Source organism: Acomys russatus, chromosome 11 (assembly GCF_903995435.1).
Source record: "Acomys russatus chromosome 11, mAcoRus1.1, whole genome shotgun sequence".
NCBI classification, from domain to species: Eukaryota; Metazoa; Chordata; class Mammalia; order Rodentia; family Muridae; genus Acomys; species Acomys russatus.
In genome coordinates this window covers 21,715,212-21,737,653 of record NC_067147.1, presented here as the reverse complement: position 1 = coordinate 21,737,653, position 22,442 = coordinate 21,715,212, and the positions used below count along the sequence as shown (strand labels likewise).

The following is a 22,442-nucleotide window of genomic DNA, read 5'->3' as shown; positions in this document are numbered from 1 at the left end:
TCTTCCTTTCTAGCTGTTTATCTACTTACCCTCCATCCATCCATCCTTGTAAAGTTCATGGCACTTTGAACAGAGTTGAATATCTCTGCACTCTTATAGCTATAAGTATGTAACCCTAGGCAGACAGAACCAGACTGAGTTAAATTCATATAACAGGGGCCTCTTTACATTCTTTACAAGATTTGTTGCTTTTTCAAAGTTTTATAATTTGTAAAAGTTATGCAAATGCTGCTGTAACTGTCATTTCTCATGTGAGATATGGTTAATTATAGGCTGCATGTACTCCTGTACAGCAAAAGATAAAGCTTTATATTAAGCTTTTCATTATTAGGCTATTTTGTCTTATCTAAATTATTTTCAGTTCCATGAGATCTGTTGTACTCCCGAACTCATGACGAATTCTCATTGGAGCTTTTCGGAGTTCTGGAGCTGTCAGCAGTGTCCTATGACAGGAACAGATATTTAGTTGACTTTGCTTTTCAAGTGGTAGCTTTAAAGAAGGGGGGATCTGGAAACATTCATCTTGATGTTTTTATTTACTAAATCCCAAACAGCTACTTAAACTTGAATTGTAAGTGCTGTGTTCTTTACCTTGGCTCTCTGAAAATAGTGTGGTGTGTTTCTGTTGTCATTTATTTACATCAGCGTGCCTAAGTCTGTATGTCTCAAGCATCAAGAGACCAGAAAAAGGACCAATGCTGTCCTGGTCTCCAAATCTATTGGCTTTGTTGCCATTTCTTATTTGTTTAAACTTGATTATTAGCCAACTCTTAGCACAGATGCTGCTATTTTCTCCTTTGTACTTCACAAAGACTGACATTTTATCATTAGAATAATTTAGTAAATATTGTTTACATTTTAAGGTTGATGAAACTGAGGCACATAATTACATAGAAATAAAAACTATTTATTGATTGCTTGAATATTAATATTATTAGTCTCAAAACTCTGCATAACCTTGTGATGACAGCATTCCCATCTTTTTTTTTTACATATTAAAAAGTACTTATTTGATAATTAGCTAACTTGAAAGGTAAGGAAACTGCCAGTTAATGATAGATATCTACTAGTACCACAAATGTGGCTCTATATGGAGTAGCATCAGTAGATATGGAGTAGCATCAGTAGATATGGAGTAGCATCAGTAGATATGGAGTAGCATCAGTAGATATGGAGTAGCATCAGTAGATATAGAGTAGCATCAGTAGATATAGAGTAGCATCAGTAGATATAGAGTAGCATCAGTAGATATGGAGTAGCATCAGTAGATATAGAGTAGCATCAGTAGATGTAGAGTAGCATCAGCTATGGTGTAGCATCAGTAGATGTAGAGTAGCATCAGTAGTAGATTTTGAGAATGCGGAGTTGATTGTAGTGCCTCTTTAAATGTGTTAAATGCTTTATTTATTGAGTGTCTGTGTTCAGTTGTGCCCTGGGGTACATGAGAAGGTCAGAGGATAACCTGTGGGGCTATTCTATATTCCCACCGTGTGGGCTCTTGGCATTGAACTTGGGTTGTCAGGGTTGGTGGCAAGCATTCTTACCTGCTGAGGCATGCATGTTGCCAGCCCTTTAACTCCATCTTGGTTATACTTTGTCCAGATCATTAGAATAGAACTCATTACTGTAAATCTATGAATCAAGGGTCTTTTTCTACAAATGAAGTTTAGTTAGAAGCCAGCCATATCTTTTAGTTTAATTTTCTGTGACTACATGGAAGCTTCTAGATAATAGACTACTCTTGGGAAAATCCTAAAGTATTTATTACCTGACTTTAAAAAGTACAGATCCCTGGAGTTCAGTCATGATTTATTTTAGGTAGAACTAACAATGAAGAATTGGCTTGCATTAGATATTTTACACACATACATAATGTGTATGTGTGTGCGGGGTTTTGTTTGAAGGGGTTTATAGGAACTGAGAGCAACTAAAACCAGCATAGCCCTTATTTAACTGATATCCTTGAAACTGAAAAAAAGTCACATAATGCATTTTAATGTTTTCTGAATAGTTTCCTGTTAATAATTGGGAAAGTCTTAATGATTTTACCAATCTTAGTTCTTTATTTTTATACAACAGGTTAATTTTTTATAAATATTCCTTACTACTTAGATAAGTCTGAAAAGTTTCCTTGGTAGAATTTGAAATCTTAGTTTTAGCTACTGAATTCCTGCATTCCTTGCCTTTGCAAGAAAAAAAGACTGGCCACTATTTTAAATAGGAAATTCTGAGTTTCACCCATTCATGATATAGCTGGTAAGGTTGGAATCAGCTACTTAATATTCCTGAGTTGCAATTCTTCATTTATGAAGTGAAAGTTGCCGTAAGCACATTAACTGGGTTTTGAGGGGATTAAAGGACCAGCGAGCAGCATGCTGCACTCACTGATTGCTGTATTCTAAGTACTGCATGGATGACTGCTTATTGCAGAATGAACCTGAGCTAAACTGGGAAATGATGATGGATTTGAAATCAAGAATTATACTGTTGTTTTCTTTTTAAGTTGGATTGATTTGTTTGTTTGTTGTTTTTGAATGAATTTTCCTGCAATAAATACATTTTCTGTGGAAAAAGAAAAGAAGGTTATAGAACTTGTACAAAATAGGGTGGAAAAGTGGAGACCGGGGAATAGAAAAATTAGAGAGTGGGCCATTTGGAGAGGAACAAATAAAGGAAATGTACGTGGGACTGAATTGCTTTTTTCCTTAAGTTATCTGTCTTCAGAGCAGTAGAATTTTTCATCAGAGATAAATATGAAAAGAAGAAATACTATGATAAAAATGCTATAGCTATTACAAACGTAAGTAAAATCTTCACCTTTCACCAGTTCATATTTGTTAAGTACATTCCAAACATATAACATACAGCTCAGATTGTTTATTGTAGACCGTGTTAGCTGCATATGCTTGACTATTTAATATTGGGATTTTTTTTTTTTTTTTTGGTCACATAATATTGGGAACTTGTAAAGTAGAACAGGCTCATCTTACTTGACCTTTTGTTGAAGCACTTAAGTATGTAGTAAAAGAGAAGACAAAGCTATCAGTTTGGGGGTGAAAAGAAGGGGACAAAAATTACATTGAAAATTCTAGAAATGAATGACAAAAAAACTTGTAGTTTTTTTTCTCACTAGAATTTTGTTATGTCTATTGAGACATGAAGAATATCCCGAGTATATTATTAGAAAGTATTATCGTAATAGTTGTTACCTTACTGTAGTAATCAAATAATTAGCCAGTTTCTTCTATTTAGTTTTTATTTCTGATTAAAATTTCCACCTCAGTTAATTATATAAAATTAATTGCCTTTATTGTTGACATCAGTTTTTGGCCTTTGGTAGCGTATTTAGTAAGCAAACCTTAAAGTAGTTCATCTCTTGAAGTCATTATTCAAGCCATTCTGAAACATTAGTTCTCATCTCATTTTGCATGTAAACTGGCCTTTTATTTTGGCTCCTGTTTCGTTACTTTTCTTTTGCTGTTTGAAGCACCATGGGCAAAGCAACATAGAAAAGGAAGGGCGTCTGTTCTGGCTTTACTGTTCAGTTCGAGGGACATTAGAGTCCATCACCACACTAGGGAAGTATGGCAGCAGGCAGCATAACTGGAGCTGGAAGTTGAGAACTGAGGGCAAGCAAAGAGAGCAAACTGAAAATGACACAGATCTTTAAGACGTTATGGCCACACCCCTTAAGCTTCCCCAAGCAGCTGCCAACAGGGAGCCAAGCCTCAAAATGCCTGGAGATTTTGGAATTGAGATAACCTGTGTAGTCATTTGAACTATAGCTTCAGTGGGCATACTAGACAAAAACTATCAAAGAATAAATAAAAATCAACAGTATTGAGAATGATACTTCTAATGTGCTTGAACGTAAGGCTCATTTAATCCTTAAGTGAACTAATTAGATAATGAATATTCATATGAAGTAGTAAATTATTTAGATTATTTTTTAAAACACACTACTTTATGCTAAACCCTGAACGTGAAATTCTAAACCTTTTTACTTGAAATTGTGTTTTCTTACTCTCAGCAAGTTGGAGATGTTAGGATTATATACTAATTTGTAAGAATTTTATCATTGGATGAAAGCTGATTTTTTTCCTCCTTTTTAGTTATAAGATATGGTTTGTTAGAATAATTTTTTCATTCATAGGAGATGTGTGGTAAAACACAATGTTTAGGATTAAGTGTGATGGTATTTGTAACTCATTTCAGTGAAATCTAGCATATGCATAAGTGTGCAGAGAGAACAAACATAGCATGTTGTTAACATGCGATGAATATTGATGTTTATACAGGCACAGGTACTGTATTTTTTTCTATTTTTTTTGTAGGCTTGTAGGTAAAAAAGTTTAAATTGAAAAGTTATACACTCCTGAGTTTGTTTTACTTATGAAAAGAAAATCCAGAAGAATTTGTAAGTTATTTACATGTAACCCATGCTCACAGTCAACTAGTACACTAAGTAGAGAGTATTCCAGATTTTAAAAATATGAGACCAAATATGAGGACCTTATATCTAGTATATCTTATATCTAATAATATATCTTCCTGAAAGAAACAGAGCAGTTTGAACACTAGTTGTATTAGTTGTACTCTAATCAAGAACTGTCTTGCGTGGCTGACAAGTTTTATATGGCTGTAACTCCTGTGTTAAATAGCTGAAATTTGTTTTGACAGCTTACTTTCTGTTTTGTTTTGTTTTTCTAATTACCTGTTTCAGATGTTAACTTTCGTGTTGTTGGGATGAATTACTCCTTTTAATTTGTTTTCTTATTTTAAGAGTGGACCACCACTCCTGCCTAGTTTGACCTTAGTGGAATATCTACATTTTCCTGTGCTGTGCCTTTTCTTTTTAGTGGGGCTTGCTTTAATATTAATATTAAGTGGCTAGTTTGCACACTTATACCAGATCCAACACTACAAGAGGGAAAAATGTCTAAAGTGATTCAAGAACTAATGTCACAGTTAACTAGCAGATTGAAGGAGCACTTGGCGTCTTCAAGTATTATTTTGCCATTACATAACAGACTGTCTATTACAGCAACTCTAAGTCCCCATAGGCACAACCAGTATGACAGGGAAACATAGAGACATCAGGTTTGTGGCTCCAAAGGTATGCCATGCATGTTGTATATGTATTCTGTTAAAGAGAGTGCTAAGATAATGCTGCTGTTGATTATCTATGCATGCAGACATTGGGTAGGAAGATAATGTGCAAAGCTTTCAGGTGAATTCCGTTTACATGTGTAAACCACTGCCTCATTTGTGTCTGTCTCCATGCTTTAGAGTTACCCAACAAGGGTGGCACTGGGACATCTTCATGGGTGACATGAATAAATTACTTTGTAATTAGTCTGTTGCTACTCAGCTGTTATATTAGCCTAGTCTTTTCTCCCAGTCTTTGTTTCTGGTTTCTTAAGCATCAAGTTAAAAATGTAATTAACATTTTTTGTTTTCCATTCTTAAAGTTATTATCAGCAAAAAAACCAAAAATTATATTTGTTCTTCTTGTGCTTTGCATAAAACTTTTTTTTTTTTTTTTTTTTTGCTTCAAAGCACGAGGGTTTCAGTGGTAACCTTGGCTGGAAATGAGTTTTCAGAGAAAACTGTACTTCAGATAGTTTTGTTATGATCTTTATCTAAATATAGTTTAAAGTTTATAGTTTAGTAAAAATCCACTTTAAATAAGTACTATTCTCTACTATGTCTTTTCAAATATTCCACATAGACATTATTTTCAAAACATACTTACTCCTGATGCAATATTTTACATTGTTAATGTTCTTTTAACTACTTATATCAGAAATATGAGCATTTGTTTTTTCTTTCTGGTGTTTGTCAGTTTTGATCGCCACCTTCTCTTCTTTTCTCCTTACTTTGAAACTGCACATCTAGATTTCCTCCTCTGATGCCCCTCTTCAGCCTTTGGTATCCTCTCCTTCTCTGCAGGCTGCTGTTGATAAAAATAAAGTAGAGGTATAGTAATATTTTCTGCATGTGTTTGTGCTGTTCATTACTAGTGGGTTTCCTCTCACAGTGCTATGATTTAAGAACAACCAGCAGAATTCATGTTTTGAATGATCTCCAGAATAAAAAAATGTCAAAGACATTAATTTACTAAATCTTGCCCTATGCTGTTGGCATGAGTAATATTTTCAGTCTATATTTAGTTTTAAAGTAACTTGATTTGGGGGATATCACTATGTAGCCACTAAGCAGCTCTTTTGTTGCTATGTTCATTGCTACCAGAGGAGCTTTAAAGATACATTATTGTTGAATTCTCTGATCTCTAGGTCTTTGGTCAGAAAAATTTTTTCTACCTATGGTGCTAATGTCAAATTTTTAAAAAAGAAATAAATGTCAACTGTCATATAGAAAAAATATGTATTGTATGGGGTCATGAAGTTAGAATGCTGAGTGATGACTGTTAGAGTATATTCTGAGTGGAGGTGCTAAATTAAGTTATAACCACTAAGTGTTCTTCAAGTCTTGTATGCACACATTTCAGAGTTTTAGTTTCCTTTGATTCTACCTTTTCCTTTATCTACTTCTTGATAAATGGCATGCGTGACTTGTGGGATACAAAGGCAAATAAAATACACCCGTACCCTTGCAGATTTTACAGTCTGATGGGGGCAAATACCAGTTTATAATGCAGTGTATTTATGCTGTGATTGAGATAACTGCTACCATTAATTAAAAAAAATACCTGTGATGAATTTTATACCCTGAATAGGCTTAGCTTTAAGTATCAGGAGGAGAGAGCAGCTTTGGAGAAGTATAGTTAGAGTACTGTCTTGAGAACTTGTAGGTTGAATGGAATGAAGAAATAGGAATGCAAGAGGGAGAGAGAGAAGTAAGTAATTCCCCGAAGGCAATTGAGCTTTTTTTCTGAAGGCCTTGGTGCTTTAATGATGAGTTTTAAGGGGAAAGGAGTGAAGGATCCGATTTCCATGTTATAACACTGTTCTGCCAGCTCCTAGGGAAGTCAATATGGTGGTGGGGAGTGAGGAAAAGGGCTTAAGAGCAAGGCTTAATCTAGAAATAAAATGACAGAGACATCCATTAAAATGAGACAGAAAAAAGGAAGTGTGTAGTTTTGTGAGGTCTTAAGGTCGAATATGTAGTATTTAGTAAGTGGTGAGTTGGTTCAGGATGTGCTTTGGAAGTTTTTGCTTCCATTTCCAACTTCAGCATCTCCACATGATAGGGACATTTAGTGAGGTACAGATGCAAGTTGGAGAAAAGGATCTGATTTGAAGAGAAAAGAGGAAAAGGAGAGAAATTCAAAGTTAGGTAAGGTTACAGATTCTTAGTAGTTATTTGGACATACAGGTTTACTGTCAGAGACACAGTATATGAGAGATACAGTCTCATCTTGAATTGCCTGTTCAACCACCAAAGCCCTTTCCATGAGAATAGCAAGTGTTATCAGCACTGGGTTCATGAGATGGAGAGAGAAGTTTTAGAGCACAAGTGCAGGGTTAAAAGTGAACAGACTCTGGTGAGTTGAGTGTTCAGTTTAAGTTTTTTGGTTTTTTTGGGGGGTGGGGGTCCTCTCTTCTTTCATTTCCTCCACCTTCCCTTCCCTTTTTTGAGACAGGCATTCAGTGGTGTAGCTTCTCTGATCCTACGCCTCCTGAGTTTTGGGGTGTCTTTTTCTTTCCCTCTTCCCTTTCCACTTTTCTTTCTATCCTTCCCTTCTCTTCTTTCCCCTTCCCTCCCTTTCCCTTTTCCCTTTCTCTTTTTCCCTTTCCCTTTTTCCTTTTCCCTTTCCTCTCCCTCTCTTCCTTTTTTCCCTCCTCCTCCAGCTGCTTTTTTTCTGGGGCGGCGAGGGGTGGGGTGGTTCAAGACAGGGTTTCTCTGTGTTGCCTTGGCTGTCTAGATTTGGCTTTGTAGACCAGGCTGGCCTCGAATTTGCAGAGATTGTCTGCCGCTGCCTCCCTGAGTGCTGGATTACAGGCATGCACCACCGTGCCAGGCCCTTTTTCAGCTTTTGATTCTGTGGGTAAAAGTTATCTCTAGGTCAAACTCTTATCCTAGTTTAGAGCCCCAACTATTAATGTGCTTCCAAGCCTGGGCCATATGCTATGTTTCAGTAGCTGAAATTTTAGTATAAAAGGGAATTGAGTCATGTTGCTTTCTCCCTGTTAAATGTAAATAAGTACATTTATTTTGGGTGATTTTATATGTGCTCACCAATAATAGTGATTAAGATATTAGCCTTTTCCCTTAGTGATGTTTTCCTGGAAAAATAACTTTGTTTCTGTAGGGGCTGCTATAGCAAAATAATAGCATGCGTTTCATAGCTTACAGACAGCCGTAATCTATTTCTCGCAGTTCTGGAGCCTGTGCAGTTCAAGAGCAATGCCTGTGTCTTATGTGGCCACTTGCTCATTCATAGATAGGCACCTTGCTGTGACCTCACTTGGTGGAAATGGGTAAGATTCACTCTGGAGCCCCTTTTACCAAGACACTAATTTCAGTCATAGGGGCTCAATTTTTGTGACTTAACCACCTCCCAAAGGCCCTCAGCTCTTAATATTGTCTCTCATTGTTGGGGATTTAGTCTCGACACACATCCCAACCATAGCAATAACTAACAGCTCTGAAAGGTTAAGGAACAACTTACTTAGCTTATTAAGGTAGGCCAACTTTTCTCACTGAACATTACTAATTATATCTGGAAGATATTTTATAATTTATAAAATAGTTTTGCCCATTTTATTTTTCTTACAAAGTAGAGATAATTATTTATTTCACAAAGTTGTCTTGAGGATGCTGTAAGCTGAGAACAGTGCCTAGCACACAAAGGCTCAGTAAATACTAGCTGTAATATAAGGACTGCTAGAAGGTAATCGCTACGCTCCACTGTGCGTCAGTGAACAGTGAGACTTGAGCGCTTGGGATCTGTGCTCCATCAGCACAAAGGGATTCCTATTCATTGTTGTATTTTTAGCATTTTTTTCCAAAGTGTTTGTTTTTCCATTTGTAAGAAGACCTTGATGACAATAGTTTCAGACAGTTTTTGCAATGACTAAATTAGACACAAAGGAAGTGTGCATAGATTTATTTTGGAAGTGAAGGTTTGGTTTGGGTTATGGTTGAGTCAGGTTTAGATGATGCTTTTCTAGTTGACCCCCAAGGACTTACATTTTACTTTTAGTCTGAAGTCCTAGGTAGATAGAAAAGTATCCTGAGAAGTAACCCACTTCCTAGACAGTCCTCTGTTTATTCTAAACCAGTTTGATATATGTTCATGTGGTAGCTAAAATAGATAGCTCTTTATGCTTTAGCACTTGAGGTATTCAGAAAGTACAACTTTATGTTACATTTATTTTATTCTTGAAAAGCATGATTGAAACAGATGGTTTGAGAGAATTGTAATCTTAAGGAGCCTTAAATAGAAACTTTTTATCTGGGTTGTTCTAATTTGCTTTTCTGTTACGATAAATACCATGACCAGTAGTAATTTACATGAGGAAAGGGTTGATTTTAGTTTGCACTTCTAGGTCATAAGTGCGCCATTGAGGGAAGTTGGAGGTGGAAGTTAAGTAGGAACTCCAACTGAACCTTTGGAGGAATGCTCCTTCCTTGTGCGCAGCTAGCTTTCCTATGTATAGGCCCACCTATAGGGATGGCACCCTCCCAGCGGCCTAAGCCTTCCACATCAGTTAGGACAATCTCTTATAGAATGGCCACAGACCAGTCTAATCAAGGCATTCTTCAGTTGAAGTTCCTCCTCCTTTTCAACTAAGCAGTTTCTAGTTGACGATAAATACTAAGACATGGGTTCTAGAAATTTAGCCACACATTCTCATTTTGCTACACATATACTGTTTGTTGATGTCTATACAAATGTACTCACCAATTACTATTACTCACACTGCTTGCCAGTAAAAGGAACGGTTAGCAAGAGAAATGCTTTAGAATTTTGCTGCTATTCTTAAGCTTATAGTTGAAAGCATTGCTATTTATAACACACACACACACACACACACACACACACATTTGGGACCAGTGCCAAGGTTTCTTTTTTATATTTGGCTACAAGTGCTGAAATTACAATTTCTCATATTGGTGTCCTATTTTATAGTTTATACTATTCTGAGGTTTTTAAAAAAAATACCTTTTAAAAATAAATGTATATTAAATTTGTGTTGACTTTAATAAATATTTGTAAGCAGTCAGTATATAGCTATCATCTATCACTGTGTAAATTGAATGTTGTTATCATTTCAAAAGCTCCCATCTTACCTTTTTAATCACTCCATTCCTTCTGCTTAGAGGTAATTGACATCCCGGCCTTTCCACCATCACCATTTTTAGTTTTGTGGTTTTATTTGTGTATGGTGCGCTTTAGATAATTTTATTATTTTGTAATTTTACACTGGTTTTCCTTCCTCTAAACAATGTATTCTTATTGCCTTTGAACTTTTATATGAAATGTTGTAAGTCCTGTGGAGCTCAGTTAGTTCACGTCGTAGCCTAGGAATTGCACTGCTCTTTACTGATTGGCCTGTGGAAAATAAATCAGCACTGACAGGGGTTGCCTCTAATCTTGAAGACAGGTACAGAATTGCTCTTTAGATATTTTGACTTTTATGTATTTGTCTTTTAAAAATCTGCCTATCTGTAAGAGTTGTTGTTATTGTTGTTAATTTTCCCTGGAGTATAAATCATGAACATCATAACACCACTATAGCTTACCTCGTTACTGACATCAGTCATTCGGCTCTGGCCCCACGTACTGTCCTAGTTTTTAATGAGAAAGTATCTATATTTGTTTTTAAACACATAAAACTATGATAGCAACTTGAAAATATGTTGTGGTTGGTTTTGAAGTTAAGATGATTTTGTATTTTAATTCCTGGGTTTTCCTGATACGTTGTTACTTTATCTGTATCACAAAGTCTGTCCTGTTGGACATGTGGTGCACACCTTTAGTCCCAGCACTTGGGAGGCAGGCAGATCTCTTGAGTTCCAGGGTAGCCAAGGCCACATAGTGAGACACTTTAAAAATAGGAAATGGGGGAGAAAAAAAAAAAAAAGAATTCATCTTATCAGCTGGTTTACTTCTTACATATTTAGTATAGCCTGATGTAAACAAGTAGCGAGAATCTGCTGAATATAGGTCTTACCCCTTTACAAAAAATCCTTAAATTTAAATTGTCTCACTTCTTAAGTTTTGAATAATCCTCTATTTGTCATTAGCATGTAACCTCAATGAGAAAATGAAATTGCTTTTGGCTTGTAGATTTCAGTAACATTGATAATGTAAGCACTTGATATTTCTGTCTTTCTCAAATGATGATTTAACTAATAAAATAAAATGGGAACGAAGTAAGAGCTTCCAAATGTTTTAAGACATAAACTAATAAAAAATTTGGGCTATATTTTAGAAAGAAAAGGAAAAAAAAAAGGAAGAGAAAAAGAGAGAAAAGGAGCCAGAAAAGCCTGCCAAACCACTAACAACTGAAAAGGTAAAATTTCTTTTTAAAATATAATCTAAGATTATTATCTTACTGTCTGACCATATTAAAGACTTTGGATATTTATGAAATGCTAATTCTTATTCATTCAGCAAGAAATTATAGAGTTAATTCTCCATACTGAGCACAGCCTTCTGAACCCTTCTTACATGATATCTAGTCCGTTAACCCTGTGTGTGCACACCATCTGAGATCCTCACCTTGAGAATGTAGGTACAGCAAGACTGCAGTAGAAGGTTACCAGCTGAAGAGACTCAGAGAGCATTTCATGCTTCAGAGCACATGAGCCAGATCCTGAGGCACGAGTAGTTCTAATATGGAAGGAAAGAAGATGTTAGACCAAGAAGGCTACCTGAAGATGATTTTAGAAACTGGAAATAAAATGCAAGCTTGGACAACTCTGTGTCTATGTATGAGGAGTAGTTAAGGCCAGAGTGCTGGATTGAACTCACATTGTAGGTAGTCTTCTGGCTGAGGAGAGGCTGTTATTTTGTTCCTGTCTTTTCTCTTTCCTCATCCCTCCCTTTATAGCTCTGGCCAACTCAAGCTGTTTTCTTAAATTTTAGGTTTCATTTGAATTGATGTGTTAGGTAGGTATGTGTGCTCTAGCAACTATTTGCCTGTCCACCAGAGTGTGTGGAGGTCAAAGGACAACTTGTTGCATTTGCTTCTTTCCTTCTACCATGTGGGTTCCAGGATTGAACTCAGGTCAACCAGGCTTGGAAGTAGACATCTTCAGCAGATACCTCCCTGCCGTCTCATTGGTTCCAGGCCAAATACGTAACTCCTACTCCCTCAGCCTCTTAAGTTCTGGGCTGATAGATTTGTGGCACGTCACTAGCTAATATGTGGGTTTCTAAAGGAGGTGGTGCACAATAATTTAGAGGCATTTTTTCAAGATTATTTTGGCAGTTGTATGTAAGAAAGGTGTGATAGACAAGCTAGCATTAAGGAGAACTTTTTATAAGGAAATTGGGTGGTATAATTATAGTACCTTGGTTTTGAATGTGTTTCATCAAATGTGTGGAAACATGGAAAGAGAATGATTAGTAAGGCAATATCCTTGATTTTAGCTTTTGACAATTTAAAAATCAGCTTTATTGAGGCATGAAGTACATGCTATAGTGTGTACTTATTTACAGGGCATAACAGAAATATACATTGGTTCTTCCTTTTGTCATTGATTGGAATGAGCTCTACCCTCAAAAAGTTATAAACTAGTCTTGACTATTAAACAGCCCACTGTCCAGCCTCTTCTACTTCCTACTTTTGTAATTTCAGTCTTGGTACCATTTAGCTTTGTCCATGGTCACATGCTTTTGCTTTCCATGGTCATTGTCTCCATACATCCCCTCTAAACAGTCCAGTGAGGTTACATTTCTCTTTCTCAAAGACGTGGTCACATTGCTATGCTCTTTATTTTATTACTTTTAATCATGTATTATTGTTTAATTCTATAATTAGATAACAGATTCATATTTTTTTTTTACTTTTTTTTTATTAATTTATTCTTGTTACATCTCAATGTTTATCCCATCCCTTGTATCCTCCCATTCCTCCCCCCCCCATTTTCCCATTATTCCCCTCCCCTATGACTGTTCTTGAGGGGGATTACGTCCCCCTATATATTCTCATAGGGTATCAAGTCTCTTCTTGGTAACCTGCTGTCCTTCCTCTGAGTGCCACCAGGTCTCCCCCTCCAGGGGACATGGTCAAATGTGAGGCACCAGAGTACGTGAGAAAGTCATACCCCACTCTCCACTCAACTGTGGAGATTGTTATGACCATTGGCTAGATCTGGGAAGGGGTTTAAAAGCTTACCGCCTGTATTGTCCTTGGCTGGTGCCTTAGTTTGCTCAACCATGTTCATAGCAGCCTTATTCATAATAGCCAGAACATGGAAACAGCCTAAGTGTCCCTCAGTAGAAGAGTGGATAAAGAAACTGTGGTACATATACACTATGGAATACTACTCAGCTGTTAAAAACAAGGAATTCCTGAAATTTGTGGATAAATGGATTGAGCTAGAAATGATCATAAGGAGTGAGTTAACCCAGAAGCAGAAAGAATCAAATGGTATATACTCACTTATATCTGCATACTAGCCCAAGGGGCATGTCCCATGAAAGCCTTCACTTACCATAATTTTTTTTTGTTTTCTAAAATCATGTATTGGGTAGGATTAGGTCTTAACATTTCTTTATATTTTTGTGATGCATTGGGTAAATACGTATAAAATGATACTTTTCATCTCAAAATTCCTGTTAGCATTGTAATTCCAAGGTTATAGAGAAAGAGTAATGTGTCATATATTACTAAATAATTTATTCTGTGCTAAAACCCAAAAGACTAACCTGCTATGTAAAATTCTGTTATTTTTTTTAAAAATACTTTTAAAAATATCTTTGTTATTTTAAAATGTTATTTTAGTGACACGTTACTAAATTATACTTCTTTTTAAAAATATTTATTTATTTTACATATATGAGTGCTCTATCTGCATGTATGCCTACATGCCAGAAGAGGTCATTAGTTCCCAGTAGAGATGGTTATGAGCCACCGTGTGGTTGCTGGGAATTGAATTCAGGACCTCTGAAAGAACAGACAGTGCTTTTAACCTGTGAGCCATTTTTCTAGCCCCAGTAAATTATATTCTTACTCTTTGTCAAATTAGATTTTCTTGCTAAATATTTTAATGCTTTTTGAAGGAATAATTAAATTGGTGATTATTACCTAATAACTAGTTTTAAGTTTCCCTTGAAACTTTCAACTTACTATACATCAGTGAGAAGCCATGAATGAAATCTATTTTAATTTCTTATCTAGTTAAAAAGGAATTTTCAAATCACTCCTAAATTTTACCTTTAGGTTAAAAATACTAGAAATGAGCTGGGCGTGGTGGTGCACACCTTTAATCCCAGCACTCAGGAGGCAGAGGCAGGTGGATTGCTGTGAGTTTGAGGCCAGCCTGGTCCACAAAGTGAGTCAAGGACAGCCAAGATAATATAGAGAAACCCTGTCTCAAAACAAACAAACAAACAAACAAACAAAACAACAACAACAAAAAACCCTAAAAATGTTGAGATGATTTATATGATGCCTTATTGTTGTTTACCAAGATAGACCCTTAATCACTTTTAAAATGTGTTTTCTCCCTTTAAAAATATAATTTATCTCATGGTGCCGTGGTTCATACCTGTAATTCCAGCACTAGAAAGTCAGCAGCAGGCAGATAACTGTGAGTTGAAGCCAGCCTGATCTATAAAGAGAGTTCCAGGACAACCAAGGCTACACAGAGAAACAAACAAACAAAAAAAAGTAAACTCATCATTAATATGTAGTGCACATTTGTTACAATATTCATGCTTTGTGCTCTTGCACACAAATCCCTTCTGTTGTTTGCTGTGAAATGAACAGCAACAGTTACTTGAGAATGGTGTCATATACACAGGGTTCTGAGAAGACTCTACAGTGTGTGAATACTGAGGAATCTAGCAGGGTTTTTTTTGTTTTGTTTTTTTGTTTTGTTTTGTTTTGTTTTTTACTGTTCCCCCTCACATCTCATTATTGTTACTCAACCTGCAGAGGTTCAGGATTCCTGAAGTTGACAGCGAGGGCATTCCTGAGAGAAAAATCTCTTATAAGCAGAACTACAAGTTCCTAGGATATATTCGAAAATATGATCCATTAGTGGAAAAACTGGAAGAACATAGTACAATAGAAGAAGCTTTGCTTCTCAAGTAGGCGTCTGTCTTTCTTTCTTTCTTTCTTTCTTTCTTTCTTTCTTTCTTTCTTTCTTTCTTTCTTTCTTTCCTTCTTTCTTTCTTTCTTTCTTTCTTTCTTCATTATATTCTTCCTGAGCTGGTATTTCTATAGGACACTTAAAATCTACAGAAGAGACATTGTAGTAAAGATAGTAGTGATAGGAGTAGTCAGAATAATACTTTCATTATTGTTAGTTGGCTTTACCAACAAACTTTTCTATGCCTATAACTATGCCTGGGTTTTAATACACTGTGTGTGTGTGTGTGTGTGTGTGTGTGTGTGTGTGTGTGTGTGCATGTATACAAACTTAACCAGCTATAAACCACCACTGAAGGTAAGAAATAGAACTAGGCCAGTACTTCAAGAACTATATATCTATTACCCTTTCCAAAGAAAAATGTCTGTTCTTTCAAAAAGTATAGTTTTTCTTGTGATGTTGGTTATTGGATTAACCTATAGACATGTAAGTGCTAAACAAAGGCTGCATCACTGAGTTACACCCCCAGCCTTAGCTGCATCTTAAAAATACCTTTTGGTGCACGCCTTTAATCCCAGCACTTGGGAGGCAGAGGCAGAAGGATTAATGTTGAGTTTGAGGCCATCCTGGTCTACAAAGTGAGTCTAGGACAGCCAAGGCTACACAGAGAAACCCTGTCTACAAAACAAAACAAATACCTTTGCAGCATCTTCATGAATCTCTAAGTAAGTGCGGTCTAACTATTTCTGTTATGAATGAAGTAGTATCACAAATATTCCTTTATATTTGTTTGTCTATAAGAGTCATTCACATGCAGTTATATATAGTTTATGTTCACTATTTTGTATTCCATTTTACAGAGGGCGGGTGGAGAGGAGAGAGAGGAGAGGAGAGGGAAAGGCAGAGAAGAGAGATCACCAGAGAGACTGAGCAATGGAGACTTGAGACCTGCTTTTTAGTGTATTCCGTAATGGAAGCCTGGCTTCACATTCTGTATTGAAAACTGTAAAGACACCACCACAATAGCTTTTCATGTTCTGTGAATAAGAAAAATGGAGGAGAAACCAGATTTGATGGTAATAGTAACAGTATGCTTTTGTCTAGAAACTAAAGGAAACTTGTGAGGACTTTAGTTTATCTATATTAATATTGAGGAAATGAGAGAGGAACCTCCAGCCAAGATTTTTCTAGTTTTTTTCCCATTTGGTTATAAACAGTGAGTTGATTCAGTTTCCTACACTAGCTGTTTAGAAGTTTACTTTTCTCCCTGTGGAATGATCTGTTTTGTTTGGTCGAGGCATGATGGCCCTGTACTCTCAATTGTTTTGTTTTTCCTAGTGTTGGGAGAGTAGGCATCATGTGCCTTGGTGTTTAGCCAAGTATTCTTACGTAAATTGTTTAATCTCTACTCTTCTTTTTCTTATTTTCCATACTCTTCTTTTAAAATAGGCTAAATCATCATGCATAAATGAACCAATTAAAGTATCAAATATTTGCAGTTCAAGGGAATAATCAATAACTGCTAGATGTAGTTCTTATATAGCCTAAAGATTGATTTTTGTGTGTTCTTTTCCTGTTAAAACCGGTATATTTGAAATTGCTCTTGAAATCCCTTTTTACTCCATTATTTTTATGATATGTTCTTTTTTTGTTTTTAAAAATGAAAATTAGTCTATGTATGTATCCTCAAAAGTAGAGTGTTTGCTTATCATGGACAAGGTGTTGGGTTCCATCTTTAGCACCATCCAAGAAAAAAAAATGAAAAGTTGAGGGGAGAGAGAGAGAGAAGAGAGAAGGAGGAGGAGGAGGAAAAAAGAGGGGAGGAGACAGGAAGAGGGAGAAGAGAAGAGGAGAGGGAGAGAAGAGAGAGAAGAGAAGAGTGAGATAATTAAAGGAAATTTTTATTTTTAAAGATATGGTCCCTCTTTCCACCATGCTAGCCTTTGACTCTGGCAGTCAGTCCTCTTCTTCAGCCTCCTTAGTGCTTGGAGTGCAGATGTACCCACCATGCCTGGGAAGAAGGTTCCATTTTTTGTAAATGTATATATGACTGGGGAAGGTGGCTCCATACATAAAACACTTGCTGACATGCATGAAGAGTGAAGTTCCCACATAAAAGCTAGGTGACTATGGTAGTCTTCCAGTAAGCCCAGGTCACAGAAGGTAGCTTTCTAGGAACAAGCTGGCTAGCCAGACTAACTTCTATGAGGTCTGGGCTCAGTGAGAGACCTTTTCAGTATATAAGGGAGAGAGTGGCCAGGGAATATACCCAGTGCCAACCTTGAGCCTGTACACACAAATGTGGGAACATACATGCACATCACATACACAAAATAAAATTTTGTGATTGGCATAAATACCCGTTTTAAAAGTGACATTTTCTAACTGGAGATTTTACAAGTAAAAACATCTATCCTCTTCACTGGTCTATAGCATGTTGCTCCTACGTGAGCCTAGTGAAATGTTTAGTGTTACACACTTGTGCAAGCATGAACAGATCAGCACTCCACTTTGTACTCTATCAGTAATCACTATTCAAATTTCTATCGGTGCAGGTAAGTTTTGTCTTTCTGGACTTTATGTGAAGTAGAATCAGACGTGCTACTCTCACTGTGTAACTTCTGCTTATCGTTCGTTGTCTTTGAGAGTCATTCATGTTGCATCGTCATTCCACATTGCTGAGCATTGCTCTGTGGCACATATAAACCATACTTTAGTTTTTCATTCTGTTTTAAGTAGTATCCGAGTTTGGACTTTATTGAATAGAAGCTGGTATGAGCATTTCTGTGGTATTTGGTGCACATACACACACAGACATAACTCTATGTTACTAATTGTATGTGTGTTGGACCATAGGGTATGCATACCTCCTGAATAATTGTACCATTTTATATTCTCTTAAATACTATAAGACAGTACCAACTGCTTTCAATTTGGTCAAAGAGTATTGGTGTGTGTGTGTGTGTGTGTGTGTGTGTGTGTGTGTGTGTGTGTATTTATGTGTGTATGTATGTATGTATACGTATACACACACACACACACACACAGTCTCTAACCAAAAAACCTGAGTGACCATGCTGTGTATAGAAATCAACACAGTTGGCTGACAGTAATAAGTATATAGTGTACCCTGGACATTTGAAAGGCTCACTTTAAATGAGTAAATAATTAGCTTACATACATACATACACCATACATACATATATACATCATGGTAGAAAGGCATATTTTAGGTTCCGTTACAGGTTTTATAGTAAATTGGAAACATTTTTCCCATGAAATTTCTGAAATGTTTTTGCAGTCTTTTATAGTTTTATTGCAGTGAAGCAATGAAATAAGGAAGAAATCCAATTACTTTATGTGCAAAGCTTTTATTACTTAATGAAAGCTTTTTGTAAGCCTTCTAATCCTTTTTTGTAAGTTAGAAATATTCTTAAATAGAAAATAAGGAAATATCTTCTCTTAAGTGCCTTGATAGAAAGTAGTTTTTCTGAGTTAAAGTTTACAGTGAAGAACAGTGCAGCAAGATATAAGGCTCAACAATTAAATTAGATGTTTCATTGAGAAGAGTGAAACTCTCTAGAATTTTACTGAATGCCCAATGGAGTTTGTATTCAAACATCATTTTGAACCCTTAAAGTATACTATCTTATTGTCCTCACAGTACCTGAAATTCATATGATTGTTCTTTTCACTCATCGCATGAACCTGAGAGATACAGGCTGGGTGATAGCTAAGCCGAGCGTCCACTAAGCAGCCTGCCTTCCCAGCATGCACTATGACGGTAACACAGTGTGTGTACCATCAGTGTATTCTCTAATATCCAAAGGGAGATTGAGAAAGGAGAGGGAACAGGTGAGGACAGAGTTCAGCTCTCAAGTTTCTATTAAGTGCTGTTCATTGTGATTAGCATGTAGTGTGTGTTATTTAGATACCATAGTGATCCTGAGAAGCTACAGTATACTAGTTATTATGCAAATTTAATATGAATCAATACAAAGAAGGAATAGAAAATTCAGAAAGAAAATTTGGCTCAAGGTCATGTATACTAATTGGTGGAGCCAGTCTTTCTAAGGGGCCGCTGCTGGGAAGGAGTTTATTATTACTTTACTTTATTAGCTACTGTTATTGTAGCTGTGAACAAAAACAGCTTAAGAAGGGTTTATTTTGGTAATATGGTATAATAAAAAGAATATGGACTTTGGAATCAGGAAGAATTCAGTGATTATGGATAAAGCTTGATTTAAACTGCGTATGATGACGCATATCTACAATGCCGACATCTGGGACAGGGAAGTAGGAACTTGAGGCCAGCCTGGGCTACGTAGTAAGACACTAAAAAAAAAAAAAAAAAAAGATTTATAGCAAAATAAATGAAATAGTCTTAGTTTATAAGTATTCTTACAGTAGTCCGCCTTATGTCTAAAACTGAAGACATAACTAATATGTAACATATACATACGGTGTATGATAGACTGTAACAGGTTCTTGGAACATAGCAGGCAACAATCCCCTGCCCTGACACACTCATCCTGAATTCTTCTGGTTTCTTTTAAAATAAGTTATTTTATTTTATTTTATGTGCATTGATGTGAGGGTGTCAGATCTCTTGGAACTGGAGTTACACACAGTTGTGAACTGCCATGTAAGTGCTACTAATTGAACCCAGGTCTTTTGGAAGAGCAGACAGTGCTCTTAACCGCTGAGCCATCTCTCCAGCTCCGAATTCCTCAGTTATAAATCTGACAGACATGTGCACACTGGCTTCCTCAATGTGTCAGTCACAGTTCAAAATTTCTTCCTTGAGAGTGGGCTTCTGTTCCCATACATTACACTTTTCTGTGTCTGCCTTTCTCTCCTGGTTTGGGAGCTATATAGCTTGCCTTATGACCTCACTTCTCTGATGAATCCAAAAGAGACATTTAATTTTATTTTCCCAACTTTCTACTTGTTAAATTCCGCCTCTAAGGAACATTGTTATCTCAGCTTTGAGGACCAGCTATACACCTGTTACTTAAATGAATAGGAAATGCCAAAAAAAAATATGACAGCTGAAAACTAAGCTTTTATTCAGTTTTAGTCTTTGGAATATCATTGTAAATCACAGAAAGATTGGGCAGTGAAGCTTTTGCTAATAAAACTATAATTTGAATGGGACATCTGGTAGTTGGGAATCTCTGAGCTTATAAAATTGCTTTATCTGAGTAGATTTATGTCCTTGATTGTTAATAAGTTGTAGATCCACCTAATTTAATCTTCACATAGTTGACCCAGTTTTTCTAATTAGTGGTTCTCAACCTTCCTAATGCTGTGACCCCCAACCATAAATTATTTTCATTGCTACTTCATAACTGTAATTTTGCTATTTTATGAAGCATAAAAAATACCTGTGTTTTTCCAATGGTCTTAGGTAACCCCTGTGAAAGGGTTACTCGACCCCCAGGTTGAGAACTATTGCCTTCCTAAAGGCCATATTCTCTGTGTGATGTTGATAGAAGTTAAGTAAGTTAAAGTACAGCAGTTCTACATGTACTGTTTTCCAGTTCTTAGCTGAATATGAACTGTCAGAGGTGTAATAGTGACATGAAAGGAGATGTGGTTATCAGAATATTTTAATAACATTTACCTGTTACCAATTTCCTTTCTTTCTCTAATCTCAACCAGCAAGACTGAATAATAGCTAGAAAATAATATGCTTCTTCAAAAGTGTAACTTGTAGTCTGGTGGTGGTGGTGCATGTCTTTAATCTCAGAAGGTAGAGGCAGGCTGATCTTTGTGAGTTTGAGTCCAGCTTGGTCTACATAATGAGTTCCAGGACAGCCAGGACAGCCAGGGCTACACAGTGAAACCCTGTCTCCAAAAAACCAAAAAAGTGTAACTTGCTGGTAGGATGGATAACTTAGAGGTGAAGACTCTGTGGCAAAGCCTGAACTGAGTTTTATCCGGGACTGACCAATATGGTAGAAGGAGAGAACTAACTTTTGAAAGTTGCCCTTTGAACTCTATACATATCATGATATGCATGTACATACCATACATACCACACAAAAAATAATCAAATAAATGAAAATATAAACAAATTGGCCTAGTGATGTAGTCCTATGGTCTCTTCTGTTTGGGAGGTTGAGGCAGGAGGAGTGCATTTTGAAGGCAACTTAGGGAGACTTTGACTCAAAAGAGAAAGGAGTTAGGAATGTAGCTTAGTAGGTTCAATCCCCAGTACTAAGGGAAACAAGGTATAATTTCCTTTAGAAGTTAAATTTTTGTATTTACTATTCAGGGGTTTCATTGTGTAGGAATTACCACTGTAAGTTCCAAGACCATGCTTACCTGTTTAAAAAATAATAAATGTTCTAGGATTCCTTATACTAACTGCATGGCAATTGTGCATGAGTAGGACTTAAAGATTTGTTTGATTAACAAAATTATCTATGACTCAAATGATTTACTTCAAAGCTGCAGAAGAAAGAAGATCAGCAACTTGAGCCTAAGAAAAGCACCAGCCCGAAAAATACTGCAGAGCCCACTGTTGATCTTTTAGGACTTGGTAAGTAGTGGAAATGCAAAACAATTGAAACCTTCTTGAACATAACGTCCAGTTTTTCATTTTATCAAAGATGTGGTCTGAAATGGTCTGATGAGTGTGCTGAGCTCTCATAGAAAAGGCACATTTTAATAAGGAAAGCCCGTGTCTGCCAGTTCTGTCTTTACTGAGGTACAAGTAATGACTTCTTTGGGGAAAAGATATCAGGGTATTCTTCAAAGGCTTGATAGATGTGACATTTCAACATTTAAGTAAACATTGAGTCATGTTCCTCTTTCTCCTAGCCCCATTCAGTTTTAGGGGGGATTCCTGCCCCCTTGTAAAATAATTCTGGTTAACCTTATTAGCAAATATACAAATTCAAGTTTTAGTTTTGTAAACTTAAGCAATGAATTTAAATTTTGTTTTTGCATATAATAATTACTCATAATAATGGGTTTTATTATGACATTTTCATACACACAATATATTTGGACTACATTCATCTCTCTACCCTCTCATCTTCCTCCCACTGCTGAGTCCCTTCCTTTTCGTAATGAGTCCCCCTTCTGCTTTCATGTCTTATTTATTTATGGGGTGTTTGGGGTCCTGGTCAGTTTAATTAGGGTTACTTCCAGGAGTCCAGATGAAGGATGATTTGTAAGATGTGAGTGCCTTACCA

The 22,442-nt window shown here is 36.4% G+C and overlaps 1 protein-coding gene across 2 annotated transcripts in view; it reads left to right on the top strand.

Moving 5' to 3' along the window:
* Positions 1 to 22,442, top strand: part of Smap1 (small ArfGAP 1) — a 78,300-nt gene that overhangs the window by 42,752 nt on the left and 13,106 nt on the right. The window contains exons 4-7 of one of the 2 annotated variants that reach the window (XM_051152972.1): positions 2,725 to 2,800; positions 5,899 to 5,979; positions 11,406 to 11,486; positions 21,694 to 21,784. In XM_051152972.1, the coding sequence (XP_051008929.1) occupies positions 2,725 to 2,800; positions 5,899 to 5,979; positions 11,406 to 11,486; positions 21,694 to 21,784 (329 nt within the window). The remainder of the gene's footprint in view (positions 1 to 2,724; positions 2,801 to 5,898; positions 5,980 to 11,405; positions 11,487 to 21,693; positions 21,785 to 22,442) is intronic. The other variant, XM_051152973.1, reaches the window with a different exon arrangement.